Source organism: Physeter macrocephalus, chromosome 18 (genome assembly GCF_002837175.3).
Source record: "Physeter macrocephalus isolate SW-GA chromosome 18, ASM283717v5, whole genome shotgun sequence".
NCBI classification, from domain to species: domain Eukaryota; kingdom Metazoa; phylum Chordata; class Mammalia; order Artiodactyla; family Physeteridae; genus Physeter; species Physeter macrocephalus.
Window position 1 is genome coordinate 4,417,310 of NC_041231.1, and position 24,784 is coordinate 4,442,093.

Here is a 24,784-nt window from a genome sequence, read left to right on the forward strand (position 1 = left end):
CCCTTCCCGGCACCTTGCCCAGCCTGTCCCCAAGCCTGGGTTCCAGGAAAGCCTGCGGTGCCCCTTCTTCTGTGCACTGAGAGATGGACTTTGACCCTGACGCTCGCCTCACTGTTCCGTCTCGTTCACACCTCCGGCCCCGCACCTCCCGGCTCCTGCTTCCAGAAGGTTCTTCATAGCACACGGAGACTTGCCTTTTGGCGCCTTTTGGGCCACGGGCTCCCCGGTGAGCCGAGGGGGTGGCACCCACGCCCGTCCCCCCGTGCCCAGCCTGGCTCCAGGTGGGGGAGGACCTGCCCCCCAGAAGCCCCTCCGCCTCCGTTCCATCGGCCGCTGCGGACTAAGCGGGTTTGTTTGGGTTTTATTTGTTTTGTCCTCCCACCTCTCCACCACCCTGGGGAAGGCCAGGCCCGGCCCCTGGGGTTTGCACAGCATGAAGGTGGGGCGGGAAGCGGGGACCGGGGGCGGGGCCGCGTTGGCTGCAGCAGAAGGGGCTGCACCCTGAGAAGGAACCCCCCAAACCTGAAACGGCTAAAATGGCGACTTAGGTGGGCAGCACCCACAGGGAAAGGCTGGCAGGTCCCTCCCTGGCGTCCAGCTCCAGGCAGCGGCCTCCCTGGGAGCAGACTCGGCGGCCTCGGGACCAGGCCCTGCAGGGACGCCATCCTGGGTGAGGGTTTCCTGGGAGCGGGGCGGCTTCTCCTCCCCTTCTCCTTAAAGAAGTAGAAGCCTGGGGAGTGCACGTGTTGGGGGCAGTTTTCCAAAGTATCGTTTCCAAGCCTTTGAAGCTATCTCTGCATAACCCTGGACATCAGGAGGCTTCGGGAAGTTGCCATCCAGGTGCCAAGGGTGCGTTGACACCCTCAGTTCTGTGTCAGCACTTCTGATGGCATCTTCTGCCAGACGCAGCCGCGGGGGCCAGGCCAAGGCTTCTGACAGTGGGCGGCGCGGCAGCCGTCCAGGTGCTGCCCGTCCTCTGAGCTGAGGCTGCGGTGACGCTTGGCATCGGTGGGCCTGGGACCCTCGAGGCATCTGCTGAGCCCCCGGGTCAGCCAGGCTCTGTATATCTGCACCTGTTCCCCCCGTGCCCGCCTTGTCCCCCTCTTGGGGGACATAGGAGTCTGCCCACAGGGCCAGCGGGGACGGCGCAGGACACCAGCAGATCCCAGCCCATCTGCAGCCCCACCTCCGAGAGAGGTGCACTTGCTGGCCTGGCCTGTCAGGGCCACGGTCACCCCATCCCTAGTATAGGAGATGAGAAGGGTACATGGATGGGGACGTGGCCCTGCTCCACACAGACCCCTGGGTTGGGTGGGCATGGCGGCTGGTGCCCACGGCTGGCGGGCAGGGGTGCTGCTGGTTGAGACCCTCTTGGCAGTGGCAGACACCAGCTCTGACCACCTGAAGTGACCACGGAAGGCCCAGCAGGCGCATGTCGGAGCACATCAGAGATGGGTGGCAGGGCACGGGCGTGGGGTGCGGACCTGAGGGACGAGCCAGGTGGCAGGGCCAGCGGCCACAGTCAGGGGCCCTCTGCTCCGACCCTGACCCTGACCCTGCCGTCAGCCTGATGGTCCCTTCAAGTCTGAGGTTCCCAGGAGGGACCACCAGCCCAGCTCTGAAGCAGGTGTCTTGCCCGGGTGAGGCTGTGCCATCTGGGGCTCCTCCCGGGAGGAGACCCAGGGTATCCGCTGCAGCCATCCTCATGCTTCACAGGCAAGAAGGTGCTGGAAGCTGAAGCAGCCAACAGACCTGGGGTCCGGCCCTGGGCCCCCTCCCCCACTCCCATTTTGTGTTGGTCCCTGTGTGGTGCAGGGACACAGCACCCCATACTGGCCCCCAGTCCATCAATACTCGGTTCCTCGAGGGCAAGTTTCTCCCAGGATGATAGGGGCAGGCTGGTCCTGGGGGGTGGTCAGGGGAGGCTTCTCAGAGGAGGCGGCAGCTGAGACTGAGCAGGAAACGTGCTCACCTAGAGAGGGGAACAGGGCGGCCCCTCTCTCCACGGAATATTTTAGCATGCTGAGGGCAGGCCTGACGCCGTGGCCCTCACAGCCCATAGTTTCTCATGTTCAGAGGAGAACTTGGCACCCGGCAGTGGCCGGCTTGGTCACAGTTCCTGACAGGAGCGCTCAGCCACAGTACTGGGAACAGCGGGTGCCCATGGCGGGGGACTGGGAGGGTCCAGGTGAAGTCCAAGTGGGGCTGTCTCGGGTTGTGTGGGGCCACGCTGTGGGCTCACGGGGGCAGCCACTCCCTCTGCTCTACCCACTTGCTCCCAGCCAAGTGGGCAGAGGATGGCTGAGTGCCTTGTGGGCCTGCGCTGGCCCTCCCTGGGGGGAGGCTGCCCCCGTGAGCCCACCCAGCACCCAGGCCCCCTGTTCCTCCAGGCTTTGGGCATCTATCGGCACGTCAGGAGCTGGTAGGGAGCTGTGCTCGGACCTTGAGGCAGCTGCCAAAGCAGTGGCAGGGGCAGCTCAGTTGCATTTTGCAGAGACAGTGGATGGGGCCACCAGGACGAGGGGAGGAGGCTGCTGGCCTGGGAACAGCTGTCGGGTCGGGGTGGGTTGCAGCTGGCCAGGTGTGGGGGGGAGGGAACCTGTTAGGGGAAGGTGAGTCGGGGCAGCCTTCCCAGGCAGCGGCTGGTCCTGTTCCCAAGGCTTCTGGGGCAGGGCAGAGCTGAGCACACCTCCCTGCAGCCTCCCCGCCCACCCCAGGGCCAGAGCCAGGACCTGGCTTGGTGGGGTCTCTTCTCTGGGCTTCCTCCGAAGGAAGGAAGGAAGGGGTTAACTGGCCGGATGAGGGTCAGTGGAGGCCTGGGCTCCTCCTCCTTGCCCCCTCCCCCGCCTCCAAGAGCCTTCCCAGCAGGTGTTGGGGATCTGTTTAATTACTCCTACAAACCCCCAGGCGGGGCGGGGTGCTGACGAGGGGCTGCGGTGCCAGCGGTCTGCTCAGCAGCGGAGGCGCAGAGCCTTGCGGAAGACGGTCCGGAACTCGGCGTTGAAGATGGTGTAGATGACGGGGTTGAGGGCGCTGTTGACGTAGCCCAGCCAGGTGACCGCGCTCACCAGCCGCGGGGGCACGGCGCACGTGGGACACAGCGCCCGGGAGATGTGCACGACAAAGAAGGGCGTCCAGCACAGCAGAAAGGCCCCTGGGAGCGGGGTTGGGGCTGCCGTGAGCGGCTGCCTGCCACACCCCCCGCCCTGGGCGCCGCCTCACACCCTGGGCGCTGCAGTCTTCCCCTCTGCCCACGTCCCCCGGCCGGTACCCACCGACCACCACAGGCAGGACTCTCATAGCTTTGCGCTCCCGGCCCGTGATCTTGGCGCGTCTCCTCCTGCGGGCCCGCAGCGGGGGTTCGGCCGGCATGGCGTCCGAGGGCACGACGGCATCCGAGGCTGGGGTGGCGTCGGGGGGCGGGGCAGCGTCGGGGGCCGGGATGCCGTCGGGGGGCGGGGCGGCGTCGGGGGGCGGGATGCCGTCGGGGGGCGGCGGGCCGGGGCCGCTGGGGCGGCGGGGCGCACGGCCGTGCAAGTGGGCGCGGCGGGCTGCCCCCCAGCGCCGGAGGCCCCGGAACGTGGCCCAGTAGAGCAGCAGCATGAACGGGCAGGGCAGGAAGAAGGAACACACGGACGAGTAGACCACGTAGTCGCGGTCCTCCAGGCGGCACACGGAGGGATCGCGGCTGCGCGCGTCGTTGAGGCCGCACAACACGGGTGCCGCCACCGCTGCCGACAGCAGCCACGTGGCGCCGATGAGCAGCAGCTGCCGGCCGCCGCGGCTCTGGCGGTTGTAGTGCAGCGGCACGGCTACCGCCACGAACCTGCGGGGAGCGTGGTGAGGGCGGCGGGGCCGGAGCGGCCCTACAGGGGACGGGACGGTGGGGGCGGCCTACCTGTCCACGCTGATGGCGCACAAGTTGAAGATGGAGGCAGTGCACAGCATGACATCCATGGCCATGAGCGCGTCGCAGAGGCCGGGGCTCAGCAGCCACACGCCGCCCTGGACCTGGGCGCAGGGAGGGGCCCCGTAGCAACAACAGACACAGGACGCTACCCTCCCCCAGCCGCCCGCCCAAGCTGTCTTTCTGACCCCCAGTGGTCTGGGAGTGAGCGGAGGGGCCTGAATATCAGAGGGGAGGGGGGAGTGAGCCGGAGACAGCTGGGCAGGCCTGCCCGCCCCTCAAGCTGGGCGCCAAGAGACGCCCCCCTTCCTTTCTCTAAGAACTGAGAAAGGCCTTGGGGGGGATCCTGGGGGGCATAGTCACCTGAGGACTGTGATCTCTGATGCTGTGGGGCTCAGGGTACCGTGGGGCCCCTCCCTGTGCAGATGGGGAGCCTGCGGCCCTAGAGTGTGAGCCCAGCACCCCTATTCCCCCCCCCCCCCCCCCCCAGACACCTAAGAGTCGGAAAGCATCCTAAGAGACTACTACAAGCAGCTCTATGCCAACAAAATGGACAACCTGGAAGAAATGGACAAATTCTTAGAAAGGTATAATCTTCCAAGACTGAACCAGGAAGAAATAATGGGGAGCCTGCGGCCCTAGAGTGTGAGCCCAGCACCCCTATTCCCCCCCCCCGCCCCCGCAGACAGCTAAGAGTCGGTGTCTGCGGAAACTCACTCTCTGGGCCTCTGGATGGGTCATTTCACTCCTGTCCCCTCACCCGTAAGAGAGGGTGAGGATGGCACCCACAGCATTGTTACAAAGTAAAGTCCCTGGCACCGTGCCCGGCGGTCCCACCAAGGGCAAAGGAGCAGACAGCCGCCCCCCTCTAAATCCCCTCCTGCTGATTTGGGGCGATTAGGAGCTTAAGAGCCATCATTGTGACGTCTGTCTGCGGCTCGGGGGGAGCGGCAGGTCATGTCTGTCCTTGTCCTGCTAGCCTCTGCCCCAGCCCTGCCCGGACTCACTGTGTCCACCTTAGAAAAACCAAGCCTCCCCTCCCCCATAGCCCAGGACGCTGTGTCCCCAACTCAGCCCTAAGCAGCTTTTCTCTGCCCAAACTGCAGAGCGGACATGGCTGTCACCAAGGGGGACCGACCCAAGGGCCAGACCTGCTCTGGGGCAGGAGGCTCCTGGGCTCAGGTTCTGGCAGGGTCTCTGGCCCCCACGCCTGCGCCTTCCCTTGGTTCCACTGTCAGGCCCGGGTGTCGCCTCGCTCCAGCTGTGCTCACTGCCCTGCGGCTCCTGGCAGCTGAGCATCCCTCCTGCTGGGAGCCCAGTCGGCGCGTGAGTGAGGGTCTCCTGCCCTGGGGTGCGCTGGTGTGTGTGCGCCTGTGGTCCTACCTGGCTGTGGTGTGGCCTCGTGCAGTGACGTGTGTGTCTCTGTGCCCCAGCGGGAGCCGGCATGGGGGTAAGCCTGAATCTGCCTGTCTGTCCAGCTGGCTCCCCTGGGGGAGTGGAACCCGGCTGAGGGGGCTGAGTGGGGGGCTGGACTGCCAAAGTCGCCTGTTTCTGGGGTCTCTGCTTGAAGGACAGAGGCATCTCTTGGGTAACAGACACCAAGACAGAAAGGGAGAAGAGGAGAGAGGGCCAAAAGAGGGAGGGCGGACAGACAGCAAAGCGGGCAGATGGATAGCGAGATGGGGGAGGGGAGAGGCTCGGAGGTGCTGGAGGCTCCGGTCGTCCTGCGACCAGGCGCGGCCGCCGGCTCGAGGCTCCTGAGAGGCCAAGCGGCAGGGTCACGCTGGGTCCTCGGTGTGGCTCGGCACAGGGAACACGGGGCAGGCGAGGGTGCGCGTGCGGTCGCGACGCGGGCTCACCTCGGAGTAGACGAAGAGAGGCAGCACGAGCAGGGCGAGTAGGAGGTCGGCGGCCGCCAGGCTCACGATGAAGTAGTTGGTGGGCGTCTGCAGGGCGCGCTCGGCCGCCACGCTCACGCACACGAGCGAGTTCCCTGCGAGCACCGCGCCGATGAGCAGCACGCCCCCCGCCAGCGCCGCCGCCGCCCCGGGGCCCCCCGCGCCGCCGCCCGTGCCGGGCCCGCGCCCAGCCAGCAGCCCGTCCGCGTCCGCGGCGCTGCGGTTCCCCATGGCGCACGGCCCCGCGCGCCCCGGCGGGCGCTCAGCACCGCGGACAGTGCCCGGGCCGGGAGCCGGAGCCCCGCCCCTCCGGCCCGCCCAGCCTGGTCTTAGTACCGCCCTGTCCGCCCGGCTCGATGGACCCCGGGGCGCTGTAAGTTGCATCCAGTCTTTGCCCATCTTGGACTTCTGCGCCCCGAGAGACGCGGGCAGGTGGACAAATGCCACGGCCCAAAGCGACCCGAATGAAGCGATGGGATTGGCACGGGCGGGCCCAGCATCGCTCTGCGCCTGGAAGGGCTGGGGGGCGACGCGCTGGTCTGAGCCCCGAGAAACCGACGGGGATGGAAGGTCGGCCCGACCATCCCTCGAGACTCGCGGGCGCCCATGCCAGCGCCACCCCGCCCGGCCCCAGAGAGCCCCCACGTCCCTACATGGACCCAAGCTGGGCGTCGCCCCCCCAGGGACCCTGCTGGAGGCCCTCGAGGCGGAGGTGGAGCCACTTCTCACTCCATCCGGTTCAAGCGGCTGGGGAGGACAGCCTTTTCAGGCCGCCAAGCCCAGCCTCCCCCCTGGGGCCCCCTGATGATCGGCGGTGCCAGCTCCAGGCTCACCCTTCCACCCTCTACACCCCACCCGACCCAGCCTCTTGGGCCCCTTTGCATCCCCCCGCAATGATTGCAGACCTCAACCAGGGGCGCTGCACTCCCCGCACCCAAAGCAGCCTCTCCACCAGTCTAGACCACACTCAGTCACTCTCCACCCACATCCACTGCCTGACACCTCATCTTCCCCCCCCCCCCCCCCGCAGCTGAGTGGTCAACCTCAATTCCGGCTCCATCACCTCCGAGCCTGTGACCCTGAGCAAGCTGTGCACCCCTCTGAGCCTGGAAAATGAGCTCACCCCACAGAGCCTGAAAGGCCGCAACAGGAGGAAAGGCCATGATAAGCCCACAGGGGGCTTAGCAGTCGCCAGAGTTCTGCGTGCTCTTCAGACATGTTTTACCTGAGTCGCTTCCTTCTTCACAGAGAAAAGCCCCAAATGAAAACCCTCTCAACCTGCACCCTCCACTCCTACAAACTCACTAGACCCCGATCTTCCCCCCCCCCCCCCGCAGCTGAGTGGTCAACCTCAATTCCGGCTCCATCACCTCCGAGCCTGTGACCCTGAGCAAGCTGTGCACCCCTCTGAGCCTGGAAAATGAGCTCACCCCACAGAGCCTGAAAGGCCGCAACAGGAGGAAAGGCCATGATAAGCCCACAGGGGGCTTAGCAGTCGCCAGAGTTCTGCGTGCTCTTCAGACATGTTTTACCTGAGTCGCTTCCTTCTTCACAGAGAAAAGCCCCAAATGAAAACCCTCTCAACCTGCACCCTCCACTCCTACAAACTCACTAGACCCCGGGCCTCCCTGGAGCACTGGGCAGGGGGGATGAGCCTGGGACCCCATGTGCCCATCACCCTCCACCTGCCAACATAGGACTGTAGGAGCTTGAGGGGCTCTGGGTACAGGGTCCCAGACCCATGCAGGTAAGACTGCGTTGTATCCATGGGGCACAGAGTTGGCAGAGATGGCTGTGCATGACAGAGAGGTCAGCCCAGACCGTCTGTCTCAGATTATAAAAGTGAACAGAAAGAACGTGCAAGGAAAATGTGCAGTGAGAATTTTCACTATGGCCTTCCTGTGACCGCAGCCTGGTCACTAACGGAGCCAAGAAGTGGGCTCTGCAGCTGCATCACTTGGCCCTGGGAGGGCCAGAAAACTCAGGATGGACCCGAAGCGCAGAGGTGCTGCCAGGAATCAAGGATCCTGATTTCAAAGACATCAGGAGACACAGGGGCCAGCTTGAGGGACTGGTAGTGTGTGTATTAAAGAGAAAACAAGGACTCTGAAGAGACAGATGTCATGATATACTCATAAGGGGCAAAATCACTTGAGGTCTGATAAAGGAAAGGTGTGCAGGACGCCGTGTAGATGGGCATCCAGGTCTGAGTTGCATTCAACATCGCCATCCCTTTCATGTGGATCAGTAAAGGGACAGGCAGGCTTCCTTCCCTTCTGAAGTCTTGAGCAAGAGAACTCACAATACTAGTGACTAGGGCAGGAAGTTTCTTTTCTCACAAGACAAAAATCCAAGGCAGGGTTGGCTCTGTGATCTTGGGTTGGGTGCCAAGTGGTGAGTCCAGCCTAGCCTCCTATCTGCTTTGGGTCTCTCTCCTGGTCCTCAGACATCTGCCACCATTAAGAGTGAAAAGGTAGTCCAGACTGGGAAAGGATATAATATAGTTGCAATATAGAGCTCTGATAAAGGATGCAGATCCAGAATATATAAAGAGCTCTGTCAAATCAACAAAAGAAAGACAATCCCATTTTTAACAAAGGTAAAAGTCTTGTACCCACGTTACAAAAGAGGGTATCCTAATGGTCAATAAGCAAATAAGCACATGAGAAAGTGCTTAACGTCCTTAGCCATCGGGGACATGACAATAAAAATCACAACGAGGGAGTTCCCTGGTGGTCCAGTGGGTGAGACTCCGCATTTCCACTGCAGGAGGCACGGGTTTGATCTCTGGTCAGGGAACTAAGATCCCACATGCCGTGCGGCACAGCGCCCCCCCACCCCCACAAAAAAATCACAAAGACATGTCATTGCACACTAAAATGGGGGGAAAATGTCAGATACGTAATTTGAAAATATTTCCTCCCAGACTGTAGCTTGTCTCTTCATTCTCCTAACAGTGTATTTGAGTTAATTTTTTTTTTATGTGTAAGGTATGAGCTGAGGTGATTGATTGATTGATTGATTTTTCTTGCCTATGGATGTCCAGTTATCCCAGCACCACTTGTTGAAAATATTGTTTTCTCTCCATAGGATTGCCTTTGAACTTTTGTCCAAAACCACTTGATCATATTTGTGTGGGGCTATTTCTTGACTCTCTATTCAGTTCCATTAACCAAGTGTCTTTCCTTTCAACAATAGTACAGTCTTGATTATTGTGGCTTTATAGTAAGTCATGATATCAGGTAGTGTGGGTCCTCTAAAGTTGTCCTTTCACAAAATTTTTTTGACTATTCTAGCTCCTTTGTATGTATGAATTTTATTTTATTATTTTTTAAAATAAATTTTATTTATTTATTTTGGCTGCATTGGATCTTTGTTGCTGCCCATGGGCTTTCTATAGTTGCGGGAGCAGGGGCTTCTCACTGCAGTGGCTTCTCTTGTTGTGGAGCACGGGCTCTAGGCACACTGGCTCAGCAGTTGTGGCTCACGGGCTTAGTTGCTCCATGGTATGTGGGATCTTCCTGGATCAGGGCTTGAACCCATGTCCCCTGCATTGTCAGGCGGATTCTTAACCACTGCGCCACCAGGGAAGCCCTGTATGAATTTTAGAATCAGCTTGTCTATATCTACAAAAAAGTCCTGCTGGAAATTTGACTGGGGGAAATTGACATCTTAACAATATTGGGTTTTCCAATTCATGAATATAGTATATCTCTCCATTTATTTAGATATTCTTTGATTTCTTTCATCAGTATTTTGTACTTTTCAGCATACAGATCCTGCACGTATTTTGTAAGATTTGTACCTAAGTAGTTCATGTTTTCTGGTACAATTGTAAATGGTACTTAAAAAATTTTTGGTTTCCAGTTGTTCATTGCCAATGAGCAGAAACAGAGTTTTGTATATTGACCTTGTATCTTTTGATGTTGCTAAACTCACTATTAGTTCAAGGATATTTTCCCCCCTTTGGTTTTCTTCAGGATTCTACATAGATAATGATCTTGTTCATGAATAGAGAAAATTTTATTTCTTCTTTTCTTATCTGGATGACTTTTCTTTCTTTCTTTTTCTTTCTTTCTTTCTTCCACTGTAGTTGATTTACAATACCGTGTTATTTTCAGGTTTACAGCAAAGTGATATATACATAATCATAGATTTAAATGTAAAACCTAAAACTATAAAAAATTTGGAAGAAAAGGTGGGAGAAAATCTTTGTGATCAGGGATTAAGCAAAGAGTTTTAGACATGACACCAAAAGCATGGATCTACAACTGAAAAAATAGATAAACTGGACTTCACTAAAATTAAAAACTTTCAGTCATAGGATGGAAGAAAATATCACCAAATTGCATTTCTAGCAAATGACTTGTATACAAAATACATAAAGAAGTTTTGGGCTTCCCTGGTGGCACAGTGGTTGAGAGTCCACCTGCTGATGCAGGGGACATGGGTTCGTGCCCCGGTACGGGAAGATCCCACATGCCGCGGAGCGGCTAGGCCTGTGAGCCATGGCCACTGAGCCTGCGCGTCCAGAGCCTGTGCTCCGCAACGGGAGAGGCCACAACAGTGAGAGGCCCGCGTACCGCAAAAAAAAAAAAAAAAAAAAAAAAAAAAAAGAAAAAAATACTTATTAAAAAATTTAACCAAGAAGGTGAAAGACTTGTACACTGAAAACCAGAAAACATTCATTGCTGGAAGAGATTAAAGAAGGCATAAATAAGTCAATCTAATGTTCATGGATTGGAAGATTTAATATTGTTAAGATGCCTTTTCTCACCAAATGATCCCCAGATTCAATACGCTCCCAAGTGAAACTCCAGTGACTTTTTTTTAAGAAATGGAAAATCCAACCCTAAAATTCATATGGAATTGCAAGGAAACCCAAATAACCAAAACATTCTTGAAAAGGAAAAAAACAAAGTTGGCACAGTTGCTGATTCCAAAAATTGCTACAAAACTACAGGAATCAAAACAATACGGTACTGGTGTTAAGGACAGACATAAAGATCAATGGAATAGAATTGAGGGTTCAGATATAAACCCATACATCTGTGATCAATTGATTTTCTTTTTAAAAAATATGTATTTATTTATTTTTGGCTGCGTCAGGTCTTAGTTGCGGCACGCAGGATCTTTTGTTGTGGCGCACAGGCTTCTCTCTAGTTGTGGCGTGTTGGTGTGATCAATTGACTTTTAACAGGGGTGTCAAGACTATTTAATAGGGAAAGAAGAGTTTCTTCAATACATGGCATTGGAACAACTGGACATCCACATGCAAAACAATGAAGTTCAATCCTTACCTCACACCATATACAAAAATTAACTCAAAATGAATCAAAGTCTAAAATATTTGATATAAAACTATAAAACTGGGAATTCCCTGGCGGTCCAGTGGTTAGGACTCTGTGCTCTCACTGCTGGGGGCCTGGGTTCGATCCTGGTTGGGAACATAAGATCCCACAAGCTGCATGGTATGGTGGAAAAAAGAGTCTTAAAAGAAAAATAATAAAGATTAAAATAAACCTATAAAACTCTTAGAAGAAAATCTAGGGGCGAATCTTCATGACCTTGGATTTGCAATGGTTTCCAAAGAAGGTACACAAATGACCAAGAAGCACGTGAAAGATGCCCTACATCACTCGTCATTGGGGAATCGCGATTCAGAAGCACAATTTCATAGAATTCTAAAATTGATCTAACAATTTGGTGAAGTTTTCATTAGTCTTCTAACAGTATCTTTCTGTAAACCTTGACAAGTAGATCCTAGAATTTATATGGAAATGCAGAGGGTCAAAAATAGCTAAAACACTCTTGAAGAAAAACAAGGTGAACAGATTTGATCTGTCAGCTATGAAGACTTATAAAAGTACCGTAACTAAGATAGTGAAGTAATTGAGGCATTGTAGCTAAGACAGTATGAAGGATGACGATCAGGCTGATGGCATATAACAGGGAGCGTGGACTTAGACCTAAGCGCACATAGATGGTTGGTTCACAATTACAATGACATTGAAGGGCAGTGGAGAAATACGGTCTTTCAGTAACTAATGCTGGACAACTGGACAGCCGCAGAGAAAAAAATGAAACTTAGTCACTACCTAACACCATGTGCAACATAAATTCCAGATCTATATCTGGAACATAAAATAATGACGCTTTGGGAGGTAATATATGGGGTTATCTCCCATATATTATGTTGTTATCTTAATTAAGCAGGAGACAGGAAATAGGAAAACACTGTTAGTTTCACCATATTCATATTAAGAATGTTGTCTCCCTGTGTTCACCAGCCCTAAACTATTTACAACCTTTTCTCAATCCTGGCCAGTTTCCTGCTTTGAAAGACCCTTCTTAGAGCAATTGCGCCCTTATCGCAAAGCCTGATAAGGACACCCCTTGAGCCATTCTCAGCCCACGCTCTTTCCGGCTTGGGTTTGTTAACTCAGGTTCGTTTGATCAACGGGCTCCCTTGGCGACGATCGACGACCTCTGTGGGGTCGTCGACAATTGACAGTCCTTAACTTTTTGAGATATATGCCGAAATCCTCACAGGTAAAATGATACAAGTTCTGAAACCTGCTCCAAAATTAATTTGAAAAAAATAGAGAAAATCAACAGGGATAGATAAGATTTACCATAAATTGTTGAAGCTGAGTAATGGTACATGGGCGTTTGTCTACTTTTGTATGTTTTTAATTCTCTATAATAAGAAAAGTTATTTTTCTTTTTCTGGTTCTTAAGAGGGGATGTTCATTCAGGGCCACAGAAAGGCTGCACTCTGTTACCGCGGGCCCCAGGCTCACGTTGTGAAGCATCCAGCCAAACATAACCTAAGTCACACTGGACTCTGCAGTTCTGTGGAAGGCAGGGAAGAGCACAGTGGCTGTAGATTTGAGAGAAATAATTCTTTTCAATACCTTCCTACGACACTCCTAACGTAGAACTAAGAGTAGATCCAATTAACTTAAACTTGACATTTAAACCTTGGTTAAAACAAACAAAAAAAGAGTAGAGAATATTTTCTGTGCTTTAGTATTCAGAGAATAAAACCGTGTCACAGTGAGAGAAATTCTTCTGCTTCAAAAATGCTCCCTCCTATGTTCTACCGTGAAAAAATAAAGCTGCATATTCTTCCTCAGAATCCTGAATCCTGAAATTGGCCATTATTAGGATCCCACACACAGAGTGATGTCCGATTAGAGGCTCCAAATAGCTATTCACATACGCTGACTGTTCTCTGTGCGTTTGTAACGAGGACCCAGCCAGGATTCACGTCCTGGAAATCCCTGGGGCTCTCCCTGAAATCATGGCGTTTTGTCATGTAGCTTGTGTTGTGTGTTTCAGAGTAGGGTCCAAACCAGGCAAGGTGTGAGCGGACCCGTCCATTCCTGCTCCAGTTCCCATCAGGGTCCGGTCCTCGTTACCTGTCGCATTTCAGCATGAAACGCTGAGGCAGCCACACGTGGGTGTGGAGGACACAGGCCAGGACCATCTCTGGAGAGATTCTGAGCAGCAGAGACAAGTGGTGACAGCCATTCAGACGTGATGGAGGCAGCTAGTTACAAAATCCTCTGTGCCGTGCGCATGCGGGACACAGCCCGCCTCTCCTTGCCTCGGCTCCACCCGGGTCTGTCCTTCTATGCTAGTGACTGCTGGGGACCTCGAGCAGGTGTGACTGAAGTCACTCAGGGCAGTGGATGTGACCACAAAGGGCAGCAGGAAGGAGTTCTTTGGGGTGATGGACTTGCTCTGTATCCTGATTATGGTGGTGGTTACGCGGATCCAAACATGTTGAAATTAATTTTTTTACAGTATGTTAATTTTTTAGAAGTCAATTTTTTTTTTTTTTTTTTGCGGTACGCGGGCCTCTCACTGTTGTGGCCTCTCCCGTTGCGGAGCACAGGCTCCGGACGCGCAGGCTCAGCGGCCACGGCTCACGGGCCCAGCCGCTCCGCGGCATGTGGGATCTTCCCGGACCGGGGCACGAACCCGCGTCCCCCGCATCGGCAGGCGGACTCTCAACCACGGCGCCACCAGGGAAGCCCTAGAAGTCAATTTTACTGCATGCAAAAAAATTTTTTTAATAGGAAGATCTTTCCTATGAAGATCTGCCTGGTCACTTAAGTGTTTGAGGTGCTAAGACATCTGACTGGTTAACCGACTACTCAGAATTTTGAGTGTTCTCATGAATGTCATTAATCGGTCAATGTTGTTAAAGTTTAGCGGTTTTAATTTGCCAAATTTGTGCAAGAAGAGGCCACAGCAGCTGTTGCAAATACATGTACAGAAAACAACAATGAGATACCACTACACATGCCCTGGTGTGAATGCAAAACGGTGCAGCCACTTTGGAAGACAGTCTGCTGCTTTCCTATAAAGCAAACCATAATCTTACCATGGGATCCAGCAGTCATGGTCCTTGGTGTTTACCCAAAGGAGCTGAAAACTTATGTCCACACAGAAACCTGCACACAGATGTTTACGGCAGCTTTGTTCATAATTGTCAAAACTTGGAAGCAACAAAGATGTCCTTTAATAGGTGAGTGGATAAATAAACTGTGGTCCATCGGACAATGAAATATTATTCAGCACTAAAAAGGAATGAGCTATCAGGCCATGACAAGGCATGGAGGAACCTTAAATGCATATAACTAAGTGAAAGGAGCCAATAAGAAAAGGCCACAGACTGTATGCTTCCAACCCTATGACATTCTGGAAAAGGTAAAACTATGGAGACAGTGAAAAGATCAGGGGTTGATGAAGGAGGGATGAACAGGTGGCCAGCAGGGGATTTTTAGGGCAGGGCCCTGGTGGTACTGTCTACAATAGCAGACTCGTGTCATTGTACATTTGTCAAAACCCACAGAATGTACAACACCAAAGTGAACCGTACTGTAAATCATGGGTTTAGTTAATAATAATGTACAATACGGGTTCATCAGTTGTAACGAATGTCCCAAACTAATGCCTGGTGCTGGGGAGGCTGGGCACGTACGTGTGTGAGCTCCTGTACTTTCAGCTCCATTCTCCCGTAACCCTAAAACTGCTCTAAAGAAAGTCTACTAATTATCTTTAAAATGCATATAAAGTTTAACACAAGAACTCTGGTTAATAAGAAGTCCCCTTACGCGATTTGTAATTTATGTGTCAGGATTTCACGGGTGCTGGTTGTAAAAGGCCCGAAGCAGGCTCAGGTCTCCCGCCTCCAAGCCTCCAAAAATGCACCCAAAGGCCAAGGCGCCCCAGGCCCGGGTCTTGCGCGACATCAGCCCCCTCCCCCGCCCCCGCGCCCCCGGCCCACCTGCCCGCCGCTCCCCCGCCGCCCCGCGCCTGGCGCCTGGGAAAGGTCACTGCACAGGCCGACCCCCCGCAGGTCCCGCCCGCCGCCCCCGCGGGGGTCCCCTTGTCCCCGGGAGCCCGACCCCAGCGGGCCCGCCGAGGGGCGCCACCGCGGCGGTGGGGGCGGGAGGCCGGCCGGGGCGACAGCTGGGGGGGCGGCCCTGACCTTCCCGCGCGATCGATGGGGCGCGGCTCGGGCGGCGCGGAGCCGGGGCGGCGCTGACCCCCGCCCGCCCCGCTCCCGCTCCCGCTCCCGGGCGCCGCCATAAAGGGGCCGCGGCCCGACGGCCGCTCAGCCCCCGCCCGGCGCCCACCATGGCCGCTCGGGCCCTGCTGCCGCTGCTGCTGCTGCTGCTGCCGCCGCCGCCGCCGCCGCTCCGGGGCTGCGCCGCGCGCCCCGCGCCCCCCAGGTGAGCCCGCGGCCCCGGGGCCCGCGCCCACCTTCCCGCCCCACCCCCGCCCCGGCCCTGACCCCCCGCGGCCCCCTCCGCAGGGCCCCGCGACACTCGGACGGGACTTTCACCAGCGAGCTCAGCCGCCTGCGGGAGAGCGCGCGGCTGCAGCGGCTGCTGCAGGGCCTGGTGGGGAAGCGCAGGTGAGGGGCGGCGGGGTGGGGTGGGGCCTGCCAGGGGGGCTCCCCAGCTCCAGACTAATTCTGACTTGGGGTGGGGAGCAGCGAGCAGGACACAGAGAACAGCACAGCCTGGACCAGCTCTGCGGAGGGCCACCTCTGCCTGCTGTGGTCGGACGCGCCCACCCTGCAGGCCTGGTGAGCACCAGCCCCATCCCCCCATCCCCCATCCCCTGCCCCATAGCCTCCCTCCCCGGGGCGCCCTAGGTCCCGGGCACAACTGGACACAGCAATGGCCCAGGGGTCTGGGAGGGTGAAACTGTCAGCGCTGGTGACCAGAGAAGGCCCAGTTTCGCCAGGTGGGCAGCGGTCTCCAGCACCAAGCCCCCAACCCCTAACCTGGCTGTCTCTGCAGGATGCCCCTGAGGCCCCCCGAGGATCAGGCCTGGTCTCCCCAGATGCCTCTTGGACTGAGGGCTGGGGTCATGGTGTCAGAGCCGGCCATCCCTGCTGCTGAGGGGACCCAGATGAGGCCCTGAGGAAGAAGGAACCTCCCAAGGGGAGCCTGGACAGGGGAGGGGGGGGCGGGGGGTTGCAGTTGGCACCAATAAAGGAGCAATTCAGACCCTGGCCCTGTGAGCCCGCTCTGTGCGCCGTCTGGGTACCATCGAGGAAGCTGCTGCAGGGCAGGGCTGCCAGGGGGATGGAGAGACCCATCCTCGGGTTTCTAGGACCGTGGCCATGCCCAGCTGCCCTTTAAACCCGGGAAGCCAGCGGGGAGCCTCATCTTTCCGCTTCCTTATCTCCTGCCCCATCCACTGAGCTCCCTGGAAGCCGCCCGGCACCTCTGGCATCCACACAGCAAACATTCAGGGGCTCTGAGGGGAGCTCAGATGTCCCCCAGCTCCTGCCCCGGGGGGCAGCGGTGAGGGGGCAAGGAGGCTCGGCCAAGCAGGAAGAGGCGACAGGCAGGACCCAGGAGGCCTCTCCCCAGTGAAAGGACCTGAGCATGAGTGTTGGCTCCCGGTCCAGGCGTGCAGTCTGGGTGGGTGGCTTGACCTCCCGGGGCCTGTGGAGCAGGGCTGGTGATGACACCCCAAGCGCCAGGCTGCAGGAGGCCTTGTAGGACCACGGGCTCAGGGTTGCTCCGTGAAGGTGTTTCAGGCGTGCACGGCCTGGGGCCTGGAGGTACGAAGGGCTGCGCCCGACCCGTCACAGCAGCCCCTCCCCCACCCAGTGTCCTCTCCCAGCTGCTGGGCTTAGGGGGCTGAGGAAAGATGGAGGTGGGGCAGTTGGGGGCCTGCGCCATGGGCCCCTCCCCAGGATGCCCCTCTGTCGGGACCCAGGGTCCCCCCCCTAGCTGCCAGCTGCCCCGAAGCACTGCCATCCTTGTCACTGTGACCCCGCCCAGGCCCCTGGAAGAAGCCGGCTTGTTTCTGGGACAGGCAGGGGAGTCCCTAGGACACATATAACCTTTCCCTTCCAGACCTAGAGGGTTAAACTCGGGGAGAGGAGGTGGGCCCGGAGGGGAACACCTGCGGCCTGAACCTCCCGGACCGCCTTAGGAGCTGTGCCCACAAGGGTTCTGGCAGAGTGGCCCAGCAGAGGGGCATGCCGGGTTGGGGGGCAAGTACAGCAAACACAGAAGCCCACCCCAGCCCGCCTAGGCCCCCGGTGCCCGCCCACCACCTCTGGGTTCCTCTGTCTTTGGGGTCTGTGGATTGAGCCCCTGTCAGCCCCTGCATGTGGCCCGGTTCTGGCCGGGTAACCACCTGGCAGTCGGCGAGGCCCGGCCGGTAGCCGGCGGGAGCCCCCTTGGTGGAGGCCAGTCCTGTGGTTGGTCGGCGCAGGCAGTCGCTGTAAAGGATCATAAAGTTGGGCGGCGCCTGGCAGGGGCGAAGGTCGCCCAGGCAGAGACTGCGCCAGCAACACAGACGCTCAGAGGGTCCCAGACGCCAGACGGGCCCAGACCCTCCCCCGGGGCCGCCCGCCTGCCGAGATGGGGATTTGGGCCCTGCTGCTCCCTCTACTTGTGACCGTGGCCCAGGCCCAGGGTACTGGGGGCAGTGGCAGAGGGGCAGGGCGGCAGGCACCGACCCTTCCTCTCCAACTTCCAGTCTGCTCCGTGAACGAGAGCTTCTTCCAAGTCTATGAGAACAGGAGTCCCGAGCAGCCCCTCCTCGACATCTACGTCCCTGAGGGCCAGCAAGTGACCCTCGGACCCTCGTCCAGCCGTTTCGCATTTCGGATCCAGGGGACTCAGCTGTTTCTCAACGTGACCCCGGACTATGAGGTGTGGATGGCGGGCCCAGGGCTGGCTGTGCCCATGGGGTCAGCGGGGGTGGCAGACCCTCACTCCTCCCCAGAGAAGGGCTCTCTGGGGATCTTTGGGTCTCAGTTTGCCCAGGGGGGGTCTCTCGGGCCCCCAGGCTTGGCTGAGCGCTGGCCCTGAGGGGGTGGGGCCCTCGGGGGACGAAGCTGCCTGGGCCCCGACGCCCTCTGGACTCAGCACGGATGACAGGGACTCTGGGCCAGCACCTGCTGCTCTCGCCCGCCCTCCGTCTCCTCACCTGTGGAATGGGGCGGGGGCTGGGGCAGCTGGCCAGGTGATTCCCACACCTGCCCACCCCCACAGGAGAACTCAAGGCTGCAAGCAGTCCTGGAGTGCAAGAGGTCTGACACTGTGGTGAGTCTGCCCCCCAGACCCCCGCCCCCGGCATCCCCACGTCCCCACCCTCCCCGTGATGTCAGAGGGCTCCGGCTTGGACCTCTGTGCCCTGCTCTGCCTGGCCCACCGTCACTCCCTGGCGACCTCACCGGGCGGTGTGTTTCAAGTGCCACCTCTGTGCCGGCAACGCCCACACTTCCTCCAGCCCAGACTGTGCCTCGCTCGAGCCGCAGACTCACAAACCCGGCCCCGGACGGACATCACACCCCACAGACACCCCCACCCCGAGATCCAAGGCCCCCCCAGAGGCGCCCCGCTCGCCCTGCCAGCTCAGTCCTCCCCTCCCCCTCCCCACACCCGTCCTCCAGCAAATCTGCCGGCTGACTGGGCCTGACACCAGCATGTCCCGGCTGGCCCATCTGTTTCCCCCTTGGCCCCGCCCACCCCAGTCCACTCTCCGAATGGCAGGAGAACGACCCTATCCGGTAAAGCAAGCAGCGGTCCCTGCCCTCCCAAATAAAGCGAAAAAAGGCCCAGCGGCGAGCCGCGCCCCCCAGCCCCCCACCCCGGCTGCTCCCTGTCACCTCCTCGGAGAGGCGCCCGCCTCCCTGGCCCCTCGCACCAGCCAGCTCTGTGGTCTCCCTGAGCCCCGTGGGTGCCCCCCGCCCGACGTCACAGCACACCACCCACAAATATCTCAGGATGAGCCTCTAGCAGACAAGGCCGCTTCTTCTTAACGCGGTAGCGTTGTCACGTCCGGAAAAGGCAGGGGCTCCTCAGCAGCGCAACATCCAACGTCCACACCCCCCAGCTCCAGCGCAGTCTTTCACAGTTTCCTGCCAACAAGGTCCACCCAGTGCAGCTGGTTGATGTTTTTCTCACGTCTCTTTCAACATATGGGTGTCCTGATTTTCCATGAGACTTATGCTTGAAGAAATTCGATTGTTTTGCCGTTTTCCTCATTTGGGGTTTTGCTGGTTGCGCCCCCAGTGCCTGCGTTAGTTTTCTCCAGGGCATTGGCACCTTCCGTGCTTTTAAAAAATTACTTTCTGTTCCTTGTCTGTAATGCCTGCTGGAGCAGGAGCCCCAGGCAGAGAGCTGTCTTGGGAACTGCTCCCCAGCGCCTAGACTGAGCTCACGCTGCTGGGCCGGGGGCCCTCCTCCCGCCCCCAGGTGACGCAGCTGAGGGTGTTTGTGTCGGTGCTGGATGTCAACGACAACCCGCCCAGGTTTCCCTTTGTAGTCAAGGTCCAAAGGGTGCCAGAGGTGAGTGGAAGGGAGCGGCGGTTCACGCCATCTGGGGCACCTGGCGCCCGGGATGGGGGCCAGGGGGCAGAGGGCTAGTGGCTGGGGGTCTCACCCTGGGGGTCACGGGCGTGGCCAGACCGACCCCCCTCCGTCCCCCAGGACACTAAAGTGAATGCCGTCGTCATCCCCGAGACAGAGCTGAAGGCCCAGGACCCCGACAAAAATGACATCCTGTTCTACACCCTCCAGGAAGTGACCCCGGTCAGTGCCCCCAGCCCTTCCCTTTGGGTATCCCCACCTCTGCGCGTCCTCCCGGGGTCCCAGGCTGAGTTCCCCACCTCCCCAGGGTGCCAGCGGCTTCTTCTCTTTGGTGGGCGTGAACCGCCCAGAGCTGCGGCTGGACCGGTCACTGGACTTCGACAGGTGGCCGAACATGACCTTCCAGCTGCTGGTCCGGGTGAGCAGGCCACTCCCGCCCTCGTCCCGGACGCCCACGGCCCCACCCGAGCCGCTCCAGCCCCAGGACCCCGGGCCTGACGGCAGGGCTGCGCTGTTGCAGGACACGCGAGAGGAGAACGTGGTGCCCAGCCACACGGCCACGGCCACCTTGGTCCTGGAGGTGCAGCCCGCCGACCTGCGGCCCCCCTGGTTCCTGCCCTGCACGTACTCTGACGGTTTTGTCTGCATCCACGCCCAGTACCACGGGGCTGTGCCCACAGGCCACATACTGGTACAGGGGGCGTGGAGGAACAGGGCAGCATGAGCACGGGCCTGGCTGCCACGGGGCCAGAGTTGGCTGTGATTTTCAGGCAAATGTGAACGATTTTTCGCAAACCGATCTTGCCCCACCCCCTGGTGGCAAGTCGGACCCAGGGCCTCTGAAATTCAAATGAGGAAACAGGGTCCAGCTGTCCTCAGGGCAGAGCCAGCCAGGCCCCTGGGACACAGTGAGGGACCCCAGGGAGCGAGCTGGGTCCCTGACTGCCCCTGGGGCTGCTCCAGATCTCCTTGAGGGGAGCGGGAGGGGCCGAGTGGAGGCCACGGCACCAGTTCCACGGTGTACGTGCCCTCCCCTCCCTGTTCCCGCAGTCAGGACCCCTCATCCTGCATCCTGGGCCCATCTACGCCGTGGACGGGGACCGGGGCATCAATCAGCCCATCGTGTACAGCATCATCAGGGGTGAGTGGGCACCAGCCCCGGACTTCTCTCTCCATGCAACACCTTGACCCCGTCCCCACATGGGCAGAACCTGCTGGGACAGTGGGACCTCAGGCCTCCAGAGGGGACTGCGGCCAAACCCTCCCGCCGTCCTCCCAGGAAACGAGGACGGCTCGTTCTCCATTGGTGCCGACACAGGCAACCTCACCATGACCAAGAGCATCCCCAGCCCCAAGACCTTCCTTCTACTGGTCAAGGTGGGTGCCGCCCGGGGCCAGTCTCCACGGGCCCTTCCTGGGCCCCTGGCTACAGGGCTCACCCTTCAAGGACCTGCCGGTCACTGCTGCCTCTCCAACCCCCAGGGCGAGCAGGCAGATGGCGCCAGCTACTGGGTGACCCAGGTCACGGTGGAAGCCCGGGCCGCCAGCGGGAGCCCGCCCCGCTTCCCCCAGCGCCTGTACTGTGGCACCGTGCCCCTGGGCTCTGGGATGGGCGTGGCCATCAGGGATGCAGCTGCCCCCTCCCAGCCTCTGAGGATCCGGGCCCAGGATCCCGAGTTCCCGGTAGGCACCGCCTTGTCCCTGGGTCTGCCCGGCCTCCTGCCGTGAGGGGGTTGGAGTGGTCTGGGGAGCAGCCCAGGCTCAGGACTCACTGGGGCCACGTCCAGGACCTCAACTCGGCCATCACGTATCGGATCACCAACAACTCTAACTTCAGAATGGACGGGGAGGCCATGCTGACTGGGGCTTCACTGGTGGACGCCGGGGTCTTCTATGCAGAGGTGAGAGGCGGGCAGTATCTCCGAGGGCCAGGGGTCAAGCCGGAGCCCAGGAGGAACAAGCCCTCTTCCTGCCCAGGTTGAGGCCAAGAACACGGTGACCTCAGGCACAGCGACCACGGTCGTGGAGGTTCGAGTCTCAGAACAGGAACCCGCCCCCACAGGTGAGCCTCCCAGGGACCCCGGGTCGGCTCGGGGAGGGCTCCTTGCTAGGGGGAGTGGCGAGCCTGAGCCCTGGCCCTGGCCCCAGGCCCCCCCACGTCCCCAGAGACAGCAGGAACAACTGGAGCCTCCAGCGGCACCACGTCGGAAGCCCCCTGGTCCCCTGAGCCCTCTCGGGGGTCCTCCACGACCAGCTCTGGGGGGGACAGCGGCCCGCAGCCCTCCTCAGGCACAAGTCTGAGGCCTCCGGAAGAGACAGCAGGAACAACCGGAGCCTCCAGCGGCACCACGTCGGAAGCCCCCCGGTCCCCTGAGCCCTCTCGGGGGTCCTCCACGACCAGCTCTGGGGGGGACAGCGGCCCGCAGCCCTCCTCAGGCACAAGTCTGAGGCCTCCGGAAGAGACAGCAGGAACAACCGGAGCCTCCAGCGGCACCACGTCGGAAGCCCCCCGGTCCCCTGAGCCCTCTCGGGGGTCCTCCACGACCAGCTCTGGGGGGGACAGCGGCCCGCAGCCCCCCTCAGGCACAACTCTGAGGCCTCCGCCCTCCTCCACGCCGGGGGGGCCCCCCAGTACGGTAACCAGCCCCTCCCCCCCATCAGCCTCGCCCAGTGGAGGCTCAGCACAGACCTGGAAACCAGGAACCTCTCTGCCAACGTCCCCTGGGCCCAGCTGCACCCTCCATCCCACAGGTAGCACCACCATTTACCCTAGTTACCCTCACGCTCTCTGACTCAGGACTCTGGGCGGTCGCTGTGGGGTAGGGTCCACCCCAGGTCGGCCCAGCACGACCGTGGGGACCACGAAACCCCAAGGGGGGTCTGTTCTGGTCTGGCGAAGAGACAGTTCCCGGGGGGCCCCAGGAGGTAAGCTAGGGAAGATGTGTGGAGGGTGGGGCAGAGGCCAGACTTAGGATCCAGCGACCGCCCCCCCCCGCCACTTCCCAGGGCCATTCAGCCCACGGGCCCCGTGCCACCCTCAGCTCCCTGCCTGGCATGTTGGCCCCCTACTTCCCACCTGGAACTGGTGGGCACTGACCCCCTCCCCGCTCCCAGCAGCCCGGCCTATCGGGGCTCCCTGGCGGGGGTCAGTGGTGCCCACTCCTCCAAACCTCATCCCCGGTGGCCAGGCCTAGCTTGCTCTTAGGGCGTCCCGAGCTTGCCCCAGGCTGGCCGGGGAGTGCTTGGGGTGGGACAGTAAGCGGGCAGTGGTGTTGCCTGCAGGGATGCCCGGGACCGGAGGAAGCAGCCCGGCAGTGGCCAGCTGGCCAGGTGGAGGCCCCGCTGAGGACCGGTGCTTCTCGGGGGTGGAGATGGCGGCACTGGGCGGGGTGCTGGGTGCGCTGCTTCTTCTGGCTCTGACCGCCCTCATACTCCTCGCCCACAAGCACTATGGCCACCGACTCAAGTACTGCTGCGGCAAAGCGCTGGTGAGGCCCTGGGGCTGGGGGAAAGGACAGGAGAGGGAGCGCTGGAGAAACAGGACAGGAGGGAGGACACGGAGCACCAGGAAGATGGAGGGGGTGGTGGAGAAGCGGCAGGATGGAGAGGGGGGCAGCGTGGAGGCCAGGAGTCCGTCCGGGAGATGGAGGGCAGCGGTGAGGAGAGATGGGGCGTCCACACCATAGTCCGAAGATGGGGAGGAGGGCAGAGAGAGGCAGAGCATCGAGCCGCCTGTCTCTGGGGGGACAGGGGTGGTCTGAGCCCAGGCCTGGTCTGGTTGACTGCTGGTTCCCGCCTGCCCCCCAGGAGCTCCAGCCCCAAGGCTTTGACAACCAGGCCTTCCTCGACAACCCCGACGAGGCCAACCGGGCGCCGGCTCCTAGCCCCTCATCCAGTCCCGTCCCACCGGCTTCCCCAGAGCCTGCACCCCCAGAACCCAAGCCCCCCAGCCCGGAGACCCTCCGCCGAGTCCCCGAGTCCCCTGCGGTGGCCCTGGATGGGGACGGCCCGGCAGCTGTGAGGTCCATCCTGACCAAGGAGCGGCGGCCCGAGGGTGGCTACAAGGCGGTGTGGTTCGGCGAGGACATCGGGGCCGAGGCCGACGTGGTGGTCCTCAACACGACTGACTCGGAGGTGGATGGTGCTGGCGACGAGGGCAGCGAGGGCAGCGGCGACGAGGGCGCAGAGGCGGGCCTGCGCGGGGGTGCCCAGGACGCGCCTGGCTCCGACTCCATCTACCTCTAGCGTGGCCACCCCTCTTCTCCCGGCGAGTCTGGATCACCAGAGTCGGCTTGGTCGCTCTCCCCCGACTCCATTGAGCAGAATAAAGTGACATTTTCGGATCTGCGGGGACGCATGGGGTCTGCCCCAAAGGGCTGCCAGTGGGGGTGGTCAGGACGTGGTCCACTCGCTCCCGCCCTGCACTGAGTCCTCCTCAGAGGGACCGCCAGGGGCGCCGTGGGGGCGGAGAGGGGTGGGCGGGGTCGTTCCCTGCCCAGAGCGCTGGGTGCTGTTTCCCGTAAACCACCTGCTTGCGCCCGCGGGGCTTCCCAGGCTCGGTGCCAGCTGGTGGCCAGCAAGTTCCTCTCCTCGTCTAACCACGGCCGACCCAACACAGAGATTCTTCCCCTGCGGGAGGCAGAGCAGCCACGTGGCCAGGAGCCACCCTCAAGGACACTCGTTTGGGAGAGCACGGGCCCGGGGACCTCCCAGGGGGTCACACTCCTGCGTCTGCGGGCTACAGTGCGGGCAGTAAACACGCTGGGGCGCCCTCGGAGGCACGTGGTCCAGGTGGCTGGGCTGGGACGGGCGGTGCGGGGTGGAGGGGGGAGGTTTGGCCCAGTGCGACAGTGGCAGCAGGTGGGGCCAGTGGGTGCACAGGACAGAGGCTGTGGACGCGACCCAGAGCCACGGAGTTGGGGACCGAGCCCCCTCCTCTGGCTTCCTCAGGGGTGGCCCTCAGTCAGGACTTCAGCCCCGACCACCGCCACTGTCCCTTACGCATCACTGGCGTTTTTTCCTCACGAAAAGGCATTTCCAATTCCTTTCCAAACATTTTAATCTCGACAGTATTTGAGTATTCTTGCCTGGATAACTGTCTCCGGTAAGAATCC

The 24,784-nt window shown here is 59.6% G+C and overlaps 3 protein-coding genes across 3 annotated transcripts; 2 read left to right on the forward strand and 1 right to left on the reverse strand.

Annotated features, from left to right (window-relative positions):
* Positions 1-2,951: 2,951 nt before the first annotated feature.
* Positions 2,952-6,036, reverse strand: DRD4 (dopamine receptor D4). Its single transcript, XM_024131580.1, has 4 exons — positions 5,767-6,036; positions 3,899-4,011; positions 3,276-3,826; positions 2,952-3,154 (listed from the first exon to the last, which is right to left on the reverse strand). Exons 1-4 carry the CDS (start codon positions 6,034-6,036, stop codon positions 2,952-2,954), a joined length of 1,137 nt encoding a protein of 378 aa, XP_023987348.1.
* Positions 6,037-15,459: 9,423 nt separating this feature from the next.
* On the forward strand, positions 15,460-16,254 carry SCT (secretin). Its single transcript, XM_024131591.1, has 4 exons — positions 15,460-15,554; positions 15,638-15,739; positions 15,821-15,913; positions 16,131-16,254. The coding sequence occupies exons 1-4, from the start codon at positions 15,460-15,462 to the stop codon at positions 16,252-16,254; spliced, it is 414 nt and encodes a 137-aa protein (XP_023987359.1).
* A 1,460-nt stretch (positions 16,255-17,714) lies between these two features.
* CDHR5 (cadherin related family member 5) lies at positions 17,715-23,915 on the forward strand. Its single transcript, XM_055079877.1, has 16 exons — positions 17,715-17,769; positions 17,833-18,008; positions 18,351-18,401; positions 19,557-19,649; positions 19,791-19,892; positions 19,978-20,088; positions 20,191-20,361; positions 20,721-20,811; positions 20,950-21,047; positions 21,153-21,353; positions 21,458-21,571; positions 21,648-21,732; positions 21,819-22,070; positions 22,152-22,421; positions 22,953-23,158; positions 23,478-23,915. The coding sequence occupies exons 1-16, from the start codon at positions 17,715-17,717 to the stop codon at positions 23,913-23,915; spliced, it is 2,514 nt and encodes an 837-aa protein (XP_054935852.1).
* The last annotated feature ends 869 nt before the right edge of the window (positions 23,916-24,784 follow it).

Bases quoted from the DNA above. Each gene is read 5' to 3' on its own strand.
- SCT (XM_024131591.1), top strand. From the start codon at position 15,460: ATGGCCGCTCGGGCCCTGCTGCCGCTGCTGCTGCTGCTGCTGCCGCCG. The intron at 15,555-15,637 runs GTGAGCCCGCGG...CCCCCTCCGCAG, and splicing joins GCGCGCCCCGCGCCCCCCAG to GGCCCCGCGACACTCGGACG. The intron at 15,914-16,130 runs GTGAGCACCAGC...CTGTCTCTGCAG, and splicing joins GCGCCCACCCTGCAGGCCTG to GATGCCCCTGAGGCCCCCCG.
- DRD4 (XM_024131580.1), bottom strand. From the start codon at position 6,036: ATGGGGAACCGCAGCGCCGCGGACGCGGACGGGCTGCTGGCTGGGCGC. The intron at 4,012-5,766 runs GTGAGCCCGCGT...CCCTGCGCCCAG, and splicing joins CTCTCTTCGTCTACTCCGAG to GTCCAGGGCGGCGTGTGGCT. The intron at 3,155-3,275 runs GTGGGTACCGGC...CCCCGCTCCCAG, and splicing joins AGTCCTGCCTGTGGTGGTCG to GGGCCTTTCTGCTGTGCTGG.
- CDHR5 (XM_055079877.1), top strand. From the start codon at position 17,715: ATGGGGATTTGGGCCCTGCTGCTCCCTCTACTTGTGACCGTGGCCCAG. The intron at 19,650-19,790 runs GTGAGTGGAAGG...TCCGTCCCCCAG, and splicing joins AGGTCCAAAGGGTGCCAGAG to GACACTAAAGTGAATGCCGT. The intron at 22,422-22,952 runs GTAGCACCACCA...TGTTGCCTGCAG, and splicing joins CTGCACCCTCCATCCCACAG to GGATGCCCGGGACCGGAGGA.